General features: G+C 53.1%; 1 protein-coding gene across 1 annotated transcript; it reads right to left on the bottom strand.

Annotated features, from left to right (window-relative positions):
- Positions 1 to 3,191: 3,191 nt before the first annotated feature.
- Positions 3,192 to 12,784, bottom strand: ASB10 (ankyrin repeat and SOCS box containing 10). The gene is made up of 5 exons (XM_059818960.1): positions 12,420 to 12,784; positions 6,509 to 6,776; positions 5,460 to 5,964; positions 3,992 to 4,105; positions 3,192 to 3,727 (listed from the first exon to the last, which is right to left on the bottom strand). The coding sequence occupies exons 1-5, from the start codon at positions 12,730 to 12,732 to the stop codon at positions 3,542 to 3,544; spliced, it is 1,386 nt and encodes a 461-aa protein (XP_059674943.1). The 5' UTR covers positions 12,733 to 12,784; the 3' UTR covers positions 3,192 to 3,541.
- Positions 12,785 to 19,777: the final 6,993 nt, after the last annotated feature.

Raw genomic sequence — 19,777 nt, 5'->3', positions numbered from 1 at the left:
AGGGGTGGGGATGGACATCCTAGGGAAGGACTTTTCTGTACTTGCTTTGTCTTTGTACCCTTCTATAAGTATCCTTATGGTTTACTAGTCCACCCATTATGGCATGTCATGCTCTTTACTGAGGAACAGGAATGATCAAGTAAGAGTCAAGCAGATATTTGAGGCTGGGAAGCCTACAGGGAGATACTGATGGAGTTGATCTTCAGTTAAAGGAAGGGGATACAAGGAATAGGCAATGCTTTGACTGCACAGAGAGTGTCAGAGTAAGACCCAGTGGCTGCAGCTAGGATGGAAACGTCTGTCTAGAAATGGGATGCATTTTTCTTTTCCCTGAGCACATCACTCCCACTTGGACAGCTGCACTGAGAACGTGGCAGTGGACTCACATTACTTCAGCCAGTCATGAGCGGGTCTCTTTCTGACTGCTCTGCCCAAAAACCCAAGTGGATGCTGAAGCAGGAACAACAGCATGTACCCAAGAGACATTCCCGGTGAACCTGGGACACGGTAGCAATCAGCAGCTGCCTGTGCCTGTGGCAGTTGGTAAAAACACATCAGAACCACATGCCCCTGTGCTAATAATGTCACACGCTTGCTGTCCTCGGTTGAGATCATAGCCCTCACACTCAGAACAGCTAAATTTCCCTGGCATAACTCCTGTCCCAGCAAGTACATTCAATGCTGCGTTAGAAATTTCCCCTTTAGAAACCTGAGAAAAAGTAGCACAGCTTGTTATAGTGCCAAAATGTGCTCTGCACATCAAACCTTTTTAATTCTGTTCTTGTAAATGTTTCTAAAAATCAATTGCTAATCAATTAGCAGAACTGAGTTAAACTCAGAGCATTTGTTCTCAGCCTGCACTTAGCTTGAACTTTTCTGATTGTTTCAGTTCTGAAAAAGGGCCTGAGTGCCCAAAAGCTTTTCTGGTGTTGGGTTGGTTTGGGCTTTTTTTGTTGGTTGGTTGGGTGGGTTTTTTCCCCCAGTTAAATCAGTCAATCTGTAAAAGATACTCCCCTTTTCCTACTAGCCTCACATTGCTTGACAATGGTTATGCAGTGGTATCCTTACACACAACGAAATCATGTCCTTTGACTTTCAGTGGGAACATAGATGAAATCTAGTCTATGAAGAGTTGTGCCCAAGGATGGCTTGTCCCTCCCAGCCACCTGCCTGACCTCAGCCCTCCCACTTACGCTGGGATCCCCTGCCTGCAGACCTGGTAGCTCTGAAAGGAACCCTGGAAATTCACCTGCAGTCGCAGCACGGGTCCTTCGTTACGACAGGCACCTGTCTGTGCCAAGACGCCTTTGTCCAAAGAGGAATTGCCAGTGCCAGGAGTTGGCCTGCCCATGTGTGTAGTGGCCCTGCATGCTCCTGTGTTTGCAGGAACAAAACACCGTAGGTTCACCTCTTTCCACCTGAGCTGCCCTCATCACCCAAATGCAGAGCAGACTTCAGAACTAACAAAAGTCATCAGCAAGACCTGAGGCACGGCTTTAAGTCTAACAGCTGCAAGAAACAATTAAAAAATAAAGCAAACCATTAAATTCAATCCTTCCCTGTCCTTAAGGTGATATTATCTTAGTGGTTGAGTACACTGTACCGAACATACGTTATTGCAGGCATATGGACAGTGCTGGAAAGAAGGAGGACCAGTAAACCAGCCCCACATGTACTGCTCTGCAGACTGCCTTCATACCAAAGACACCCATTCAGGCTAAGCAATTCCAACCTGTGCTGCCACCAAAAAGGACAGACCCTCCCTTTTCAGCACCTCCCCCAGTCACAGACATGATCTGGCTAAAAATGAACACTATACAGTGTTGATTAGCATTTGGGAATAAGACTATGGGACCTGCTCCCACAAACAGATCACCCTGAACAGACATGGGAGCACAGCCAGCAGCAGGGTGGTGACTTCAGGCTGGGTTCCTGCTCTGGTTCAAGGGAAGTGCACTACTGACGCCTGGTAAGAGTGGGTGCCGTTACCCAGGTATTTTAAAAGCTTTGACTCTCCGGCTCCCTTCATCCCTGTTTTGCAGATAGTCTTGGTACGTCACCTCGAGCCAACATCTCACCTCTCTGCCCATGGATGTCATAAAGCACATTGTTAAACCTTTTTGAGTTATACCATCTCTATGCCGCAATAGTAGTACCAGCACCCGCCGGCTGCCAACTGGTTTCCTGACACCTTTTGTAAACCTGTAAGATGGGAATACACTCCTACTGTATCCCGTTAGCATTCACACTGTGGTGCATCACTGGTGCGAGTGCATTAGGAACGGCTCGCTGAACCTCACATAGTTATTTCAAGCTTGATACTGCAGAGCAGCATGGTCTAGTTGTGTAAGGTGGTGGGTGATAACTAGGGGAGCAGAGCTGCACCCTGTGTCCCGACACAGGCAGAAAAAGACAAGCATTGCGTCTGCTTAGCTTTCAGATCTGTGTGTTCCAGTGTCCTGGCACTGATGTGGGTGTTAACAGAGGCCTTGAAAGATCAGTGCACCAAACTGCAGTGTTGCCCTAGTGTACCTTCCGCCAGTCAGCAGCAGTTCTGGCACGCCTTGAGTCAGGAATGGTGTTAGCTTACAGCAAATCTTTAAAGGATGGCTAGTGCTTTGATTTCTTTACAACTGTGTCTTTAAATTGCAGAAAGAAATGTTACCCTTTACCTTGTCTAGAGTGCGGCGCAGCCCAGGCAGCGGTGTGTGGACCTGTACTGTGCTCTGGTAGATGCTGGCTGGGCTGTCATAGGGGCTGGCTGCTCTGGACCCAGGGGACTGGCATTCTCGGGGCATGTGTCCTCCTCGCCCAACACCGAAGTCCTCAGTGCTGGCACAAGCACTGCTGTCCTGCCCCAAGCTGCAAAGCCAGACAACCACAGACATTGTACCTGCATGGGAAGTGTTTCTCTGGGGGGCCTCAGCCCCACACCTACCACACCTTCCCCCATGTCCTCTGAGAAACAGATGGATGTATAGGTCTGAGAGTGCACATGCCACTACGCATGGCATGTCACATGGATGAGCTCTGCCAGGACAGTCTTCAAGGCAAGGCAGAAGTTGTACTCTGGTAGGTATAAAGACTAGGGTTTATTCCAAATACCTTTGGGTACAAACTGTAAACAACTTGACTGAAGACAGGATCCCAACAAATGCCCAGGGCACCAGAGCTGCCTGGTTCAGGTCAGAGTTTGTAGATTTGGGATAGGGAGACTGGTGTCCTACAACAAAAACTGTGATCAATGCCGTGTATTTGCTCCCTGTCCCACAAAATGCCCTAATCCCCATCTCTTGTTTTTTTTAGTGAGTCTGGAGACTGTGCTGATTAGTATGGGTAAACAGAATGCTCCAAAATAGGTGCATGAGGCAGAGCACAAGGCTGGCTGGGACAGGGACACAGCGACAGGCTTGGCACGGGGGGCTGACGTGGCCTGGCAGGAGGTGTGCAAGGGGAAGGGTTTAGCTGGGAAGGCACAGACTGCACCGGCAAGGGTGGAACATCTGCACAGAAAGGCACAGTAGGACTGGAACCGCAGCCCTTAGTAGAGGACGTCCTCGAAGCTGAGCAGCAGGAAACGGTGCAAGGCACTTGGCAGGTGCAGCTGAGACAGGACCAGAAGTAACCGGCCTTCCAGGAAGGTCCTGAGTGTGCAGCGAGCCAGGTGCTGTAAGGAGCGAGGTCTTTGCTCCAGGGAGAAAAGCGACTGGTAGAAACGCGGGTATTTCTACAGAGAAAGAAGAGAGGACCAGAGGCAGCTAAAGCTGAGGATAACACCCTGGGAGCAGAGGTAGAACCAGACATACCTTTACCTTATTCACTATGGTGCATCCTCCCTATCCCCCAAGAACACCACCCCTGTGCCCTGCAAACCTCCACCCAGCCCCAGCCCTGCCCTGCCCCAAACGCCCCTCGGCCCCAAGCCTCCTCCGGCACCCTGCCGCGGTAGCCTGGTTGCACATTCTCCAGCCGGCAGCATGCGTTCCCTCACCTGTACAACCTCTGCTGGAACCGCTTCCACCCAGTCCTCAGAGATGCGCACGTGATCATAGCTGTTCATCAGCGCCTCGATGACACGCGGGCAGGTATGGCAGTACCGCAGCACCTGCGCCAGGGAGAGAGCAGGTGAACACAGCCTTTCGGCAAGGTCCTGCAAGCCCCACCTTCACCTCTAAAAAGCTACACATGCTCAAAAACAGCCTCGGTAAATCTAGGGAACTAACGTCCTTCCCTCGTGCTGTCCCAGGAGACCAAACCCACTGATGGTGGGAAGTGCCAGAGCACCGCACCTGCAAAGAGGGTGACTGAGCCAACATCCAACACGCACAGCACGGTTGCATTCAGCACAACTGGGTCCCCACAGCCTCTCCTCGGATGCAGGGACTAACGTACATGGCTGGGATGCAGATCTCCTTCATCTGCCTCACTGCCGCAAGCAGCTCCTAAGCAACCGACACTACTTTATGCCAGGCTCCTTTCCTCACATTTTTCTAGTCAGGGCATGAACCATTCTGAGGCAAGGACTGACACCCATTTTGTGTGCAGCAAGACTAAGACATACCATGAGGGCTACACAGGGGTCTCAGGGACGTACTGCGCCTGTTCGGCATGGGGCTGCAGAGACATCCCGTAGCTGCGCTGTGTGCAGTGGGTGTCCTGAGGAGTACTCTGCCCATCTTAGCTGCCACGCAGAGCCCCAGGAAGACACCGGACATATTTTGTGCGACACATCTCCGGTGTGTACCACGCCCACGTTTTAACAACACAGGTAGGCGCCGGCGACACACTGGTGCTGCGTGTCTTACACCCCCAGAGTGGCCTTTGGAGCACACCCCACCCATGCATAGCTGCACAGAGGCAGATCCCCCCCGGCTCTTGGCTCCCACTCCCTATGGCCCAGGCCAGCAGTAGCTGTCAGAGTCTATTCCGGCTGTACGAGTGATCCTCATTATCTGGCGTTAATAGGAGATTAATTAGTGTTAATTGTTGATTTTCCTGTATTTTCCCAAAGGGGAGAGCAATCTGCTGATCTCCGGGCTGGGTAATTATTGCACTGCTCAGGAATTAAGACAGGAAATTAACCCTTTGTTTGCCGGTGTCTTGCAGAGACAGCACGAGCTGGAGGGTGTGCCCGAAAGAGGAAACACATACCCTGAGAGGAAAAGGGCCAACACTTTCTGGGGCAAGTGGTTATGGAAACTGGGTAAGTATTGTCCACACAGCTTAGCAGACAGAAGCAGGAGAGTCCTACAGGAGAACACACCCCAGGAGAACACTCCACGGAATCCCTTGCCAGTAATGCCCCCACCCCAGCCCCTGGGAAGAGATAGGCAGGACAGCAAGCAGGCTGGCGCAGAACAAGCCCTGCTGTGACAGGAACACCCTTGCTCTCACCGGGGCCCTGATGCTCAGGGTCTTCCCTTCCCACCATGCTCCCGGCACAGCGCTGAGCCCCGCACCTTGAGGAGGGAGCCAGGCCAGATGCGGATGGCACCGTAGTTGAGCAGGGCTTGCACCACACGCTCTGGGTGGTGGTCTAGCTTGTAGGCAGTCGCTTGCAGGATATTGTGCAGTGCCGTGTTGCCGCTGTAGTTCATGACGTTGACGTTTGCACCCCGGGCCAGCAGTAACTCTGCTACTTGAGCATTGGCGTTCTTGCAGGCCAGGTGAAGCGGGTGCTGGCGGTCCCCGTCTGCAGCATTGACGCTAGCTCCACGCTCCACCAGCAGCTGGCAGACCCGGTAGTAGCGGTCCATGTCCTGGGGTTGATGGGGCTGAGCACAGGCAGCGTTCAGTGGTGTCTGCCCCTCCTCATTCCTTGCCTCCAGCTGCGCCCCATCGCGCAGAAGCAGCCGGACGTGGTCTGTTAGGCCATGTCGTGCTGCTACATGCAGTGCTGTGTCGCCTTCCTCCTCTGTCCGACTGTTCACGCTGGCGCCATGCTGCAGCAGCGCGTGGACACACCTGTGTGGGCCAAGGTGACTCAGAGACGGGCTCTCCTCTCCAGCTCCTATCCTACCTCCCACCCCCCTTCCGTGTCTATACCATCCCACGGCTTTCAGCTTTCCCAAGAGCCCCAAAATCCCTGCTCCTCACGCCCTGGAGTAGTGGTTTTACGCCAGGACGACTGGCGAGCAGAGATACTGTCATCCTAGTTCTAGCTAACTCTCCACAGATCTTGAGTGTCGTCACTCCCAGCGTCTGCTCCCACGCACCCACGGAGGCCTGCCTGCATAGCGCATCCCCTCAGCTTCGCAGCGTGAGCCATCGGCTCTGCATTGCTGGAGGGTAGGAGAGAGCAGCCCCACGCTTAGCTGCATCAGCTGAGGACTGAGCTTGCAGTCATCTGTCGGACTTCAAAGGTCCGGGAACAGGCAGTAAGGCCGCGCCGTTCAGCAGCCATTGCTACAGCCACCAGCCCGCCTGCAGGGATGAGTAGGGACCCCTTCTACGCAGGATGAGACCCGAGGGGGAGGGACGCCCGCTGTGCTCCCTGGGTAGAACTCACTGGATGGAGTCCGGGCTCTTGCAGAGATGCAGGGGCTTGTAGCCATCCTCAGAGACAGCTTCAGGGTCAGCCCCAAAGCTGAGCAGCAGGCGCACGCAGTCGGTACTGGCTGCCGCACAAGCCTCATGCAGGGCAGTCTTACCCCCCGGGGCGAAGTTGACAGCAGCGCCCCTGAGCAGCAGGAGCCGCAGGCAGTCTGCGTAGCCCCGGCTGGCCGTGATGTGCAGCGGCGTGGTGAGCTCCTGCTCATAGCTCAGAGACCACAGTCCTGCAGGGAAAGAGAGGTCAGGGAGCCGCGTCCAGCCGCAGTGCACAAAAGCACTGGGCCCAGACCTGCCCTTTCCCCCAGGGTACCTGATGTACACCCCCTTTGAGAGACTCGGGGTTCCCCTCAGGAGACCACCTCTTCCTGCCAGTCCCCGCTCCGCAAGGTCCCTGCCTTTGGACTGGCCTGCCAGAGGCAAAGGTCTGGGGATGGCTCTTGGACTCCACAGCCATGCTGACAGGGAGCTCAAAGGAGCCTGGGGCAGAGGCTGTTCCCAGAAAGTGCTTTTCACCTGCGGCTCAGTCATGCAGCACAGGGTTTCTGTTGACAGGAATACCGTGGATGAAGGGCTGGGCTGAGAGCAGCAAGGTGGCTGGGAAGAGCACCGTGCATGAAGCACAGCAGGAAAACAAAGGGGTGCTAGAGTACGCTGCCACACACACAGGAGACTCAGACAAGCCCGGAGCATGGCGCAGACAAGCAAGCTTCAGCAGCAACGGACATCTAGAGCCTAGGAGAGAGCAAGGGGCTGAAACCTGCCAACTCTCAAAGATGCTGACCCAGCTGGAACTGTTGGTGAGCTGGTGCGGTCTGCTGGCAAACAGCCTGCAGCTGTTACAGGGAAAGGGCTCCTTAAATCATGCTTCTTGCTGCCCTTCCAGGCTGGGCTGGAGGACCATGTCCCAGACTGCATGACATGTTCAATACTACATCCCTCTCACCTCTTTCTCACAGAAGCAGCATGCGGTGTTTCCCAGGGCCAGGTTCAAACTGAACCATCTCGAGGACCTAACGCAGGGCTGTGACAGTTCCTTGTCCAGCACAACCCACAGAGAGAACCAGCAGCCCAGCACAGGCTGCACGCAGAACAGACAGAGCCAGGCTACAGGGCCGGTCACAGAACAAGCACAAACAGGAGCTTGAATGTCCTTTGCCCCGTGGGGGAAGCCAGGCAGTTTCCAAGCACTTGCACGAACCCCTGCTAGAAGGGCCAGGTACCCCAGATGCACCTCACTCCCAGCCACATGCACGCTCTCCCACAAGCAGCACAGGGGAACCCAACAACATCCCAGGGCTCTCACGCTCACCCTCACTCCTCCGTAACTCAAACAGCACCCGTAACACACAAGCCCAGCAATAGTAATGCCCTGCTGCATAAGCAAAAGCCTCTGAGCCCCTCTTCAGCTGGACCACGCCGCCTGCCCGCTGCCCCCCGCATACTCAGCCGGCGGAAGTTGAAGCGGTAGTTTTTCCACTCTTCCAGGTCACTGGTGTCAAACACAGCATTGGGACTTAGGTTGTTGTGAGGGTCGCTGAGGATCTCAGCCACAATCCCGTGATCCCCAGTCAGCAGGGCCTGCCAGTAGACCTGGGCAGGGCCATCCACCTTCCGCGTGCAGATGGGCTCCTGACTCTTCTCTCCTCTGCCCGTGATGCTACCCATGATGCAGTACCCTGACCCTCCGCAGACACCAGGGCAGGACCTGCTGCTGCCTCACGGGCCAGGCTCCGAGCCCCAGGGTAGAGCCCCACCAGTGCCCTGTGCCCCGGCTGACGGGCTGCCTGCCCGCCCTGGGGCACTGCGCAGGGAGGGAGGACATGTCACATCACTGCTTGGCCCAGGCTGGGTACAGCTCAGGTCTCAGCTGTTCTATTCTGGGAAACCTTGTGACCAAACCTTTGGGCCAAGAGGCTGACGAGGACGCTCCTCAGGCAGTAGTATCTCTGCAGTCACCGGCTGTGAAGGGAAAGCCCCTAGGCAGGGCAGGGTAGCAGAGTAGCCTGAAGGGTAGGAGTGGAGACAGGACACCACTAAGAAAACAAAGAGGGAAGCAGCCTCATGCCCAACCAGCCTGCTGTCACCCAGCTGCTGCCCAGACCACAACAGCACAACCGAGCCACCTCCATACACCACCAGCACACCTTTCACAGAATCACAGAATCACTATGGCTGGAAAAGACCTGTAAGGTCATCAAGTCCAACCACCAACCCAACCCCACCATGCCCACTAAACCATGTCCCACAGTGCCACACCCACACGTTCCTTGAACACCTCCAGGGATGGTGACTCCACCACCTCCCTGGGCAGCCTCTTCCAATGCTTCACCAGTCCCTCAGTAAAGAAATTTTTCCTAATATCCAACCTGAACCTCCTCTGGCGCAACTTGAGGCCATTTCCTCTTGTCCTGTCACTTGTCACTTGGGAGAAGAGACGAACACCCACCTCACCACAACCCCCTTTCAGGCAGTTGTAGAGAGCGAGAAGGTCTCCCCTCAGCCTCCTCTTCTCCAGACTGAACAACCCCAGCTCCCTCAGCCGCTCCTCACCAGACTTGTGCTCCAGACCCCTCACCAGCTCCGTCGCCCTTCTCTGGACACACTCCAGCACCTCTATGTCCTTCTTGGAGTGAGGGGCCCAAAACTGAACACAGGATTCGAGGTGCGGCCTCACCAGCGCCGAGTACAGGGGCACGATCACCTCCCTACTCCTGCTGGCCACACTGTTTCTGATACAGGCCAGGATGCCGTTGGCCTTCTTGGCCACCTGGGCACACTGCCGGCTCACATTCAGCCGGCTGTCGACCAACACCCCCAGGTCCTTTTCTGCGGGGCAGCTTTCCAGCCACTCGTCCCCAAGCCTGGAGCGTTGCGTGGGGTTGTTGTGACCCAAGTGCAGGACCCGGCACTTGGCCTTGTTGAACCTCACACAATTGGCCTCGGCCCATGGATCCAGCCTGTCCAGATCCCTCTGCAGAGCCTTCCTGCCCTCCAGCAGATCAACACTCCTGCCCAACTTGGTGTCATCTGCAAACTTGCCGAGGGAGCACTTTGTCCAGCCCCTGGCTCCCTGCACATCTCCAGCACTGCGCCTCCATTTGCTAGTTCCACCCGAGCCCTTGGCACTAAACAGGTTTTTAAATAATCCACAGGATAGTTCTTTTTCATCAAAGCTTAAAGCCAAAGGACAGGTAGAAACAGGTACAAGGATGGGAAACAGTGCATTACAAGTGAAGTAAAAACATGGAAAGTAATTATTCTTTAGAGCCCCTCCTACTTTTCCTTGAAATTCAGCCTTGGAGAGACTCCTGCGTGGTTTTAGTACTCCCTTTCCCATCCCCTGACAGTCCCCTCACTCAGGGTTCCTCACTGCTGTCCTTTCACCCGAGATGGCATTTTCCCCTGTCCCCACTTAGTTGTATAAACCCACCCGACCCCTACTTTGGTTACAGAACAACACACTTTGCTCACAGTTCATCAGCATTGTGCGCGTGTTGTGCGGACCATATGTTCTAAAGAACACATCAAACTGCATGGAAGACTAGTAGTGTTTAGTTTAACTTTGTGTCATGGAACTATTCAGATCATGCAGCTAAAAACAAGTTAAGTGACCCCAATAGACCACCAAGCAACAATTACCTGGTGGACAAGAGAAGAGTGTAAGATCGGGAACTTTACCCTTCTCAGTAATGAAAATAAATGACCAGGTTCTATACTGACAGTCTCCAGCATCCTCTGTCTGTGCAGACTTCACCACCTTGTCTAGCTACAACGTAGTGCATAAAAGGCTAAAATGAGGGAAGCACCTGGCAGACTTTCTCACCTGATGGGGTCCTCTATTTCCCCAAAGATATAAGCAGATATCCCACCAGAGCCTGAGGTTCCCAATCACAAAAGCATCACCAGGGAGGCAAAAGGCTGTGTGAGTCAGTGTCAGTAATGCCATACAATTTACACTTCCTCTGGGCTTAAAATATCAATACGGATGACTTGGGAAAGACCAGGTCACTAGAGTCTACTTTTAAGGTCGCCGGCTGGGTAAGTTTTAAGAAAGTGTCCCTGCAGGCCAGTGAGATACATAACCAAAGCCTTAGGTAGCATGAAGATTTGCCTTGGTTTTTGTTCTATACCCTTATCTGATAAATTTGCCAGCACATTTTTGGTCTGTGCTTGATGAATGATCTTGTTTGGTTGGGTTTTTCACATCTTGAAACTTTGGTGATAAGAGCACTTTCTGTGTGAAGTTGTTTTACATCAGCTGTTCTGTTTTCTTTGGGGCACAAATATTTACGAGCAGACAGACTTGCTGTTCAAGTGTCTGTCAGCCCAGCATAAGACAGGAGTTAAAATGTGCAATTAATATTTTTCTGACGAGTGGCCTCAGTTACACAAAGGGTAATACCTTTTGTATTTTTATTCCTAAGTAACAATTCAAAACCTGGGGTCTACAAATCTTCGAACTCAGTAAGTGATCTTCACCACCCACAAGTAGCAGCACTTGCACCTGCAGTCCCACCCTATCTGTTTGTCTCCTGCTAGCGTGGATCCCCACAAAACTCTCAGTTATGGTCAAGCTTTATCAGTGTGCTCCATAGCTTTGTGTCAGGACACTTGAAAAGAACCCACACCTCTGGGAAAGTGGCCTTCATCGAGCTCTTCCATTCTGGAACGGGGGGGGCTTTTGCCACCAACCTTCTGTGGAAAAGAGTGGTGCAATTATGGCCCCTCCACACCCGACACTCCCTGTCTTAAATTCTGGGAGTCTGCCTGCAGCACCCTGCTAACAGACAGCGGCAAGGACATGTGCACTTCCAGATTGCCAAGCACATCTCTCCCTTTAACACATCAGCTGTGCCGCTTACTGAAAAGCTCATAGGTGACACTGATGAGAAGGTAAGCAAAAGGGACCAGACAGCGTGGAAGCACAGGCGGTAGCCACAAGACGTATCTGGGCAAGGTACAGTGAGGTGTACAGATGGGATGAAACACCAAGGATGACCAGCTTCTACCTCCTGTCACTCAGGACAAGCTTGTTTCCACGATCTCTCTGGTAGACTGGATTTCTGCTCCCATTGCCCATTCCATCTCATAGGATAGAGCGGCTTGCAGGGTGCAAACCCCGCACGTGAAAGCAAGCAAAACAGCAAATGCATTTTTTCTGGAGCAAAGCCCCCTCCAGCTGATCACTGTTAACCCTCCCACATCACCCCCCCTGCAGCTTCTCAAAGTCAGTGTTTGGAGCTGAGATCGCAATGGCTCTGCTTCACAGCTGGATCTCACCGCGGCAGCAGGAATACGGAGCAGCTGTGGCTTGGTCCCCGAGCAGCTGCCTACAAGGCTGAAGCACAGCCATGCCTCTTCCTCAGGAGACGGACTAAGGTCTGCCCTAAGGGCACCGCTGAGACCTCTCTGCTGTTCCCAAAGCATGTCGCAACCTCCAGTTTCTAATGAACTGAAGTAACAGACCCAACTTAAGACATAAGGCAGGAAAAGCATCCTTATGCCACCTGAGGCCTTCTCACCCAAGTACTCTCTCCGCCTCACACATATTTCACACCTGTTCCATCAGTCTCTAACAGCACAGTCCTGATGTTGTTCCTTTCTAGCAGCCCTTCCAAGGGCCCTATTCTCACCATTTCCCAGGAGATCTGCCCCTGGCCACCTTCAAGAAGCCTGCTACCATTTGCTCTACAGCCCTGGAATCCTCCTTCCTCATCCAAAAGCCTTTCTTTCCAAGTCCCTCTTCCACCACCCTGCCTCCACCACCGGGGATTCCTCTCAACACTTTTCTCAGGTGTCTGTGCTCTTTCTCTGGTCCTCATCCTGGGCACTTCCCGTCCCCCCATGCCCCAGCCCTGCACACCCACCAAATTTCCTGCTAGTCCAGCGCAGCTCATCACCCTTGGTCTCAATGATGAGATTGATGGCTGCGCTCTTGGTGAAGTACTTCTGCACCATCTCCAGGTCCCCAGTGAAGAGCGCATTCTGGACCAGCAGATCCCGGCACTCCAGTGGCTCCAAGCGGCTGTTCTGGCATCCCTGGCCAACTGGGCTCAGGCTGCGCTCACTGTGGTGGTACCGGGGTCTTATATGCCGAGAGTACTTCCCCTGATCCAGCTGCTCCTCATCCAGCTGCAGCAAGCGTTGTGTGGCAGAGCTGAAGGGAAAGGTGCAGTCCATCACGGGGAACAAACAGGACAAGTCGGAACCTTACAGCAAACAAGCTGCTGCAGGCAAGAGCCTCTTATCCAAAGCTACGTCCTTTGCAGGTTGCTCCTGGGTTCCAGCTCCCCAGCGCCTGGCTGGGTTCAGGCACAGGCCTGACTCACCCAGTATAAATAGTCCTGCTTGGCAGCCCCCCTTCACCGCCTCCCCTCCTTCCAAGAGCTTATTTTCAGCTGCTGGATGCAATCACCAGCACAGATTAGGCACAGGAGAGGGGTAGCAGGCAGCCTTGAAACACTCTCGATGTGCTTGCTTGTTTGCTCTGCAAAGTCTCTGCTCTGCACTGTGCTCCCACTTGGAAAGGAACGGAGCAAGGTGGGGGGAATCACGGTGGGGGGCAGCTAGGGAAAGACCTGCAGCAGAAGTGGTGTCAGAAGTCATAAGGGACTGAGTACAGAGGCCTTCCCCACAGGCAGCTCTGCAGGGACCAAAAAGACCCTCACAAGCCCCACACGCTGCTCTTGGGAGTCCAGCATCTTCCCTAGAGCAGTGAGGCTGCTGCCCAGGCACAGCTGAGCAGAATAAAGGAGGGCATGTACGCAAGCCCCGGGAAAAGCAGCTTGTACGGCGTGACCCAAGTTTCCTGGCACTAAGGAAGACAGTCTCCCACACAAACCTCAAGAGGCTGACGAGTGTCTTCAGGCTTCTGAGCAGGGTACGCTCAGCTACGCCATCCACCCCTCCAGCCACAGCGGGTCACATCTGGAGGCGTGAAAGATGCTGAAGGCCCCTGCCCTGCCCCAGTTATCACAGCTCTCTCTGCAGGACATTAGCCAGGATGTTGTGGTAGCTTGACATAGGTTTGGGACCTGTTAAACTTCGTTTACCCTCAAATTACTCTCCTGTAACTAACCTGGTAATTGCTGTGTCCCTGCCAACATGAGAAGCTTCCAGCTGGGCAGGCTGTGAGCGCCGGCAATGATGACAGGGACTCGTGAGCTGCTGGGGGAACTTCAGCCAGTGTTCCCTACCCAATCCTGTAACTGAGAGTCTCTGGGCTTGCTGGAGTGACACAGCACAGACCTGCAAGAGTGCCTGAGGGCTAATGGGGGTGGCCGTGCACCCAGACCACACACCTCCACTGACCTTCTCCCGGACCATGCTGTCCCACTGGACAACGAGGTTTTGTTAGAAGCCGTCACATTGGCTGACCTGACTTATCTCCTGGACTGCACCATCTAGCCTGCAAAACAGGCAAGTCTCTTGTTAATATTAAATATATGCGACTATATGGTGCTTTGGGTGGTTTTTCCTCTTTATTTTTGGGGACAGGTTGCTGTTAGTGTTGCTTTTTACTTTGTTGGGGAGGGGGGGGAAGTTGTTTGGTTTTTGTTTCAGTTGTTGCTTGGTTGGGGGGTTTTTTGTTGTTTTTTTTTTTTTAATGAGCCCATTTATTCTTTACCCTGTCAACTTGGTTCCCAACTGTGATAGAGTTCTTTCTGGTGTGGCTGCAGGTGCTGATCAGACAGGGAGCTAGGCTTTGCTTGAGTTCCTTTTGGTGGCTGTTTCCAGTGCAGAGAAAAGGCTTATGCAAGAACTGGCAAACCCAAAAGGGTCCATGAACCAGTCCCAGGTCCCGTGGCTGCCTTCAAGAGCTGGCAGATGCATTTCCCCATTGCCACTGTGCAGATACTTTGTGCCCATGAGCAGTTTACAGCATCTCACGGGTGCAGCACTGGGGTCACAGGCACACTTGTTCTCCAGAAGGATGCAGTGGCTATATCTCCAGTCCCACTTCAGGATCCATGTTCAGGCTTAATGAAGTGACTGCCCAGGCACAGGTGTGAGAGGAGGGCACACCTCAAGCACACTGGCCAGAAGGAGCTGCTGATCCGCAGAAGGGGCTCCGGGCCTGCCTCACCCCCTCATTTGCTGCAGGACCTGCCAAGGAGTCAGGCGGAAGATGCACTCAGCAGTTCCTCCCTGTGCTCCTCTTCCCTGTCCCATTTGTACAGCAAGGCCAGCAAGCAGCTGACAGGTCCAAGAGCTCCCAGACTGATGTAGGCACTAAGAACAGCAGTAGACGCCACTACTGTAAGGCTTTCCAGACAGAGCCACAGTCCAAACACCACTGTAGAGACATCTCCAGCCTCACTCACATGTGGTGACCTTCACCGTGCTCACCCCAGAACCCCCATCAGAAGTGTATCTGTACCCACATGCCCAGCAGGCTTGTTTTTTCTTCTGTACACACACCCCCTCCCAAACTCTGTCCCCAACTCAGTGGTTTGTCCCCCTTCTTCATACAGACATTGGCCAAAACTGACAAACAGCTGTCCTGTCCAGAGAGGGGATATGCAGAGCTCATCAGAACCATTTATTAACTTTATATCCTGGGTTTTGGGTAGGTTTTCTGCCCCCGCCCCGCCCCCCCCCCCCCCCGTCCCCTTCTTGTGTTTCCCTTGTGCCTCCTTCACTGCTGCTGCCTCTTGCACTGCCTGGAGCCACATTTTACCCAGGGCTGTCTTCATTTACTAGTCCTGCAGAGAGAGAGCGCAAGTATGCAGGAGGTAAAAAAGACTGCAAAGGAGGGTCACAGCACCAAAGACAGAAATGGGCTTGGGGCAGGAGGAAGGGCTGGCCATTTCTCCAAAGCACAAAGGAAATGGGACAATCAGGTGAAACCAACTGGAGAGGAACAGTCAAGCAGAAGGCAGAGGGGACAGGCTGAATTACCTACAGACTCCACCAGGCTCCCCTGGCTGTAGATGGGACCCACCTTGCTCAGCAGCTGCAGGAGCTCACATACTTCCACTACATGCTTCTTGGCCAGCTGCAGGATGTGACACTATCAGCACCAATGCACACAGCTTGCACTGCCTGGCCTTGGCTGTAGCCTTCTGACACCTTGACCAGGGCACTGATGCCCAGCCTGCCAGTAAGCACATCCCACTTGCTTTTGGGTGAGTCACTGCCAGGTCTCTGAACAAAGCAGAGGGCCCTTGAGAGGACACCATGGCAGGAATGGTGGAGAGAGCAGGACAAATAGCCAGTCTCCTCTGGCCAGATGAGGGGCTCAGTGCAACAGCCCCAACTTGGGGAACCTGGAGTAGAGAGAAGGCTGGATCCTCCAAGAGATGAGGAAAAGGAGAAATTAAGGAGAACTCTTAGTTTCTCTCCAACCTGTCTTTCCACCTCCTGCTGCTCCTGCCACTGGAACCAATGGTGTCATGCTTCCCCCAGCTATGGGCTTGGGCACAGAATCCAAGCCTAGCCCTTCATACACAGTACTATTCACACACCCTACAACTACCCAGGAAAGGCATCTAGGAGGAACATGCTGAGTGCTGGGCTGAGGCCAGGTCCCCAGCCATCACACCCAGAATGCTGACAGAGGGCAGGCACTGCTTTTGCACTCGGGCAGTTTCAGAGACCTTGGGCTGAGTGGGTGTGCATTTCTGCCTTTGCACCAGCTACCCTGGAGATTTCCTCCCGTTCCCATGGCTAACAACAAAAAACACCCCACCACAAAAAAAAAACAACCCACAAAACCAGCCAAACAACAAAACAAGAAAACCCCACCAAAACCCACAAAACACAGCCAACCACACACACATACACCCCCCACACACTCCCAGCAGAGCCTTTCCTTCGTGTTTGACAGGGCTCTGGCACCTGCCCCGGCCCCACAGCAAAAGAGGTCCTTCGCTTGCTCTGCCTGACAGGTCACAGGAGGGAAGTCAGGCCCATCTGTCCCCAGCACTATCATCTGGAGGACTTGTCCAGCTACTGGCACAAGGCTTTACCTTCAAATCCAGTTTACTGACCTCACTCACTGCACACTCTGTAGTGGGGTGCATAGTCCGGCTGGGGGAAAAAAGCAGGTTCCTCCTCACTAGTTTTGCATAATACCTTCACATTGGGGCACAGGGCCTGTCTGATGCGCAGATCAGCAGCACCCAGTCCTCGGGCCCCAGTGATTTCAGGACCTTTAGCAAGTCCTTTCTCAGATGCTTTGGATCTGTCGGTGAGGATGAAGAGGGTCCTCAAAGGTCAGAGTGAGGGAGATCATGTGCAATCCCACAACCCAAGGCTGACCAGAGGGAAGAGGATGCACATCCTTGGAAAAAAAAAAAAGTGTTGCAATTTTTTTCAGTGATCTGTCTGCTTCCAAACATTGCCGATCTTATTGCAAGAGATTTGTTTATCTTTTACTAAATCATCTATTTGTTTTACAGTTACACCTGCCTTGTGTCAGGGGCCAAGATGAACAGCATATTTCTTGTATAACAGAGCACAAGAGACATGTTGGAATGTCTCATCCTCAGAGACTTTAGAGGAGTTCAGAGGATCAAATCCCACCTGCAGATTTGCATGGGGTCAGAGGCTGACAGTCACTGGCTTTTGGGAAGGCGGTCCCTGGGGTGTACAACCACCCCCAACCCACCCACCTCTCCTAGAAGCGGGGACCACCCACCCTTGGTATGTCTCCAGACATCACACCTTCCCCACAGTAAGCAGTAACTAAGGACAAAGCAAGGGAACAAGGCTGAGTGGATAACTCCATCTATCTCCCCATGAGACAGAGATGGTAAAACAAAACTGAGGTCCATAGCCGTGCAGCAGCTACCCAAATTGGTACAAAGATACAAGGTGGAAATCTGCCCATGATGTGGGAGAGAGCAAGAGTGTTGGAACTGGAATCTCTAGCCCAACAGTAATGCAAGTGTGTCCATTTTAGACACGCTCATGTGCGTGACAAAGCACGTCTGCCCCCAAAAGACAGATTTAGGGAGAGGACTTTGTTACTGGCAAAGTCATCTGTGTAAGCCACAAGCCTAAAGGTGTAGCATATGGCCCTACCAGGTCAGAGACTACCCAGGAAACCATGATTTCATGCAGATACTAGCTGCTCATATACGCTAACATGATGTATTAAATACCACCACCTTCAAAAGGTCCCAATGACACATAGTAAGCTACTGGAGCCCATACTGTGCACTTTGTTTTCAAGTCTTGAACTATTAGCTCTTAATTTTCTACCTTAAGAATAATAAACCCTGGTTTTGTTTTACAGTTAAACCTTCTGGGTATACAGAAGCTGCTGTGCTGGATTGAAGCCAAAAGCAAAGTACACACCTCTACAATACAGTAGATGAAAGAAAAGAGGGACCTAATAGAACTTGTACCCTGGGCATGAGAAGGGGGACCAGCAGCTAGATCCTGCTAGTCTGCAAAAAGTTAATGCAGTTATTGAACTGCGGTAGCCTGCGGCTGTCCTGGGAAAGCCTTTACTCCAGCAAGCACAGAGTCCCTCCTGTAAGCAGAGGTAGCAGAGACCTCACAGAGCTTCAGACCAGGCTCCAAGGAAAGAATAAGTAGAACACGTCTGATCCTCAAGACAACATTACTGAGCTGAAGCCCTCATTCACAAGTAAGGCCATGAGACACCAGGACCAGGTTAGAGACCCTCTTGTCAGTAGAGAGGGTTGTTCTTCAAATGTTTCTTAGGATTGCTCTTGCGCAGCAGCACATGGGTTGGGGCAGTAGCCACCCTCAGTAATACCTTCTCTGCTACTCAGGAGCAACTCACTACTGCAAAAAGTCATTCAGAAGAGCTTTCCAGGCTCACTGACTTCTGACACAGGCAAGCCAGCTTCTCATGGGAGAGGCCCTGACAAGGATAGCACATGGCAGGGATCGTGAATTGCATCATTAGAAACTGATGGGTTTCTAACCCAGCTAGAAGGGAAGTTTGAATATACAAGCTGACAGCCCACCTATCTCTCTCTCTGTAGGTCTCACCTCCTTCTCCCGCAGAAGGTTTACTTAAAAAAATTAAGTTTTCTTCATTCCCAACCCAGATTACTGAGAGCTGCAGCAATTCAGCTAGCTGCAGCGTCAGAAGCAGGTGAGAGGCGCCTCAACCAGAGCTAGAGCACAGGGGTCTGAGCGGGGAACACCAGCAGAGACGTAGCCCGAACAGTCAATTCCAGGCGAGCCAGCCCCAACTCTACCCACAGTCTTGCTCAATTACTAGTCCACCAGCTACACATTCCTACCCATGGTCCCTGAAACACTGGGCTCCTTTCCTGACCTTACTGCCGCCTTTGCCTTGGGTGGCTTCTCATCTTCTTGGCCCACTGCTGCATTCAGTATCCATGGCTCCTCTCTCAACAGCTCGTCATCAACCTGGGTAAAATACGACCTCAACACAGCACTGGGCAGACTCCTGGTTCACCTCTAACACCTGCTGTTCTTCAGCTCTAACCAGGAACACCATCCCTAGACGCCACAGCACACGTTAGCCATTCCCAGCCTAACCCCCTCCTGCACATGGACACAGGTTGCACACAGCAGTGGTAAATTGAGCTTTCTCCAGGAAGAAACAGCCGCTAACACCTTCCTAAGCCCGAGAGCTCTGCTCTCGAACCCCATGAATCACAAAAGCCTTTCCATTTTCCCTTCAGCATCTCCAGGCAAAACACCCACAGCTGACAAGTAGGAAGATCCACAGGGCACATTCAAGACAATGAGGGCCCACCCCCCTCACCTGCAGGCGGAGGTTTTTCCACCTCTTTTCTCTTCTGTGCCTCAATCAGCTTCTAGTCATAGTGCTGGACTCAGTCTGCGGAGGTAGGGCAGCTGAACTTCACCAGACTCGCTCTTCCAGCTCCATTTTGGCCTACCTCCCAAGGGCACTGGGGCTCTTGCCTTATGCCTCCCTGTCTCCACACCACTCCCATCAGGAGGGCATCTCATCACATCCCTCATCCCCTCATTCATTGTCACGTCACACCCTCCCCGCTTGCGTTTCAGCCCACTGCCACCATCAGGTAAGAACTGCTGTCTTCTCCCCAGCAGAGCCCACCCCATTCCCTGCAGCACCTCGGAGCCATCCCTCGGCAGGGCAGCTGCCCGACATGCAACACAGCCTGGCCTGGACGAGCTGAACCACAAGGCACATGAAAAACAAAGCTTGGCAGACAGAGCGGCCCGGTTCTCCCCCCTCCAGCACATCAGACCACACTCAGGGTCTCAGCAAGGAAAGCCAAGCATC

This window comes from Gavia stellata, chromosome 6 (genome assembly GCF_030936135.1).
Source record: "Gavia stellata isolate bGavSte3 chromosome 6, bGavSte3.hap2, whole genome shotgun sequence".
In the NCBI taxonomy this organism is placed as follows: Eukaryota; Metazoa; Chordata; class Aves; order Gaviiformes; family Gaviidae; genus Gavia; species Gavia stellata.
Note: the sequence above shows the minus strand (reverse complement) of the source record. Positions and strands in the feature narration are given on the sequence as shown.

Bases quoted from the DNA above. Each gene is read 5' to 3' on its own strand.
- ASB10 (XM_059818960.1), bottom strand. From the start codon at position 12,732: ATGGACTGCACCTTTCCCTTCAGCTCTGCCACACAACGCTTGCTGCAG. The intron at 6,777-12,419 runs GTGGGTGTGCAG...CTTTCCCTGCAG, and splicing joins CTGGACTAGCAGGAAATTTG to GACTGTGGTCTCTGAGCTAT. The intron at 4,106-5,459 runs GTGCGGGGCTCA...TCCCTGGCGCAG, and splicing joins GGCCTGGCTCCCTCCTCAAG to GTGCTGCGGTACTGCCATAC.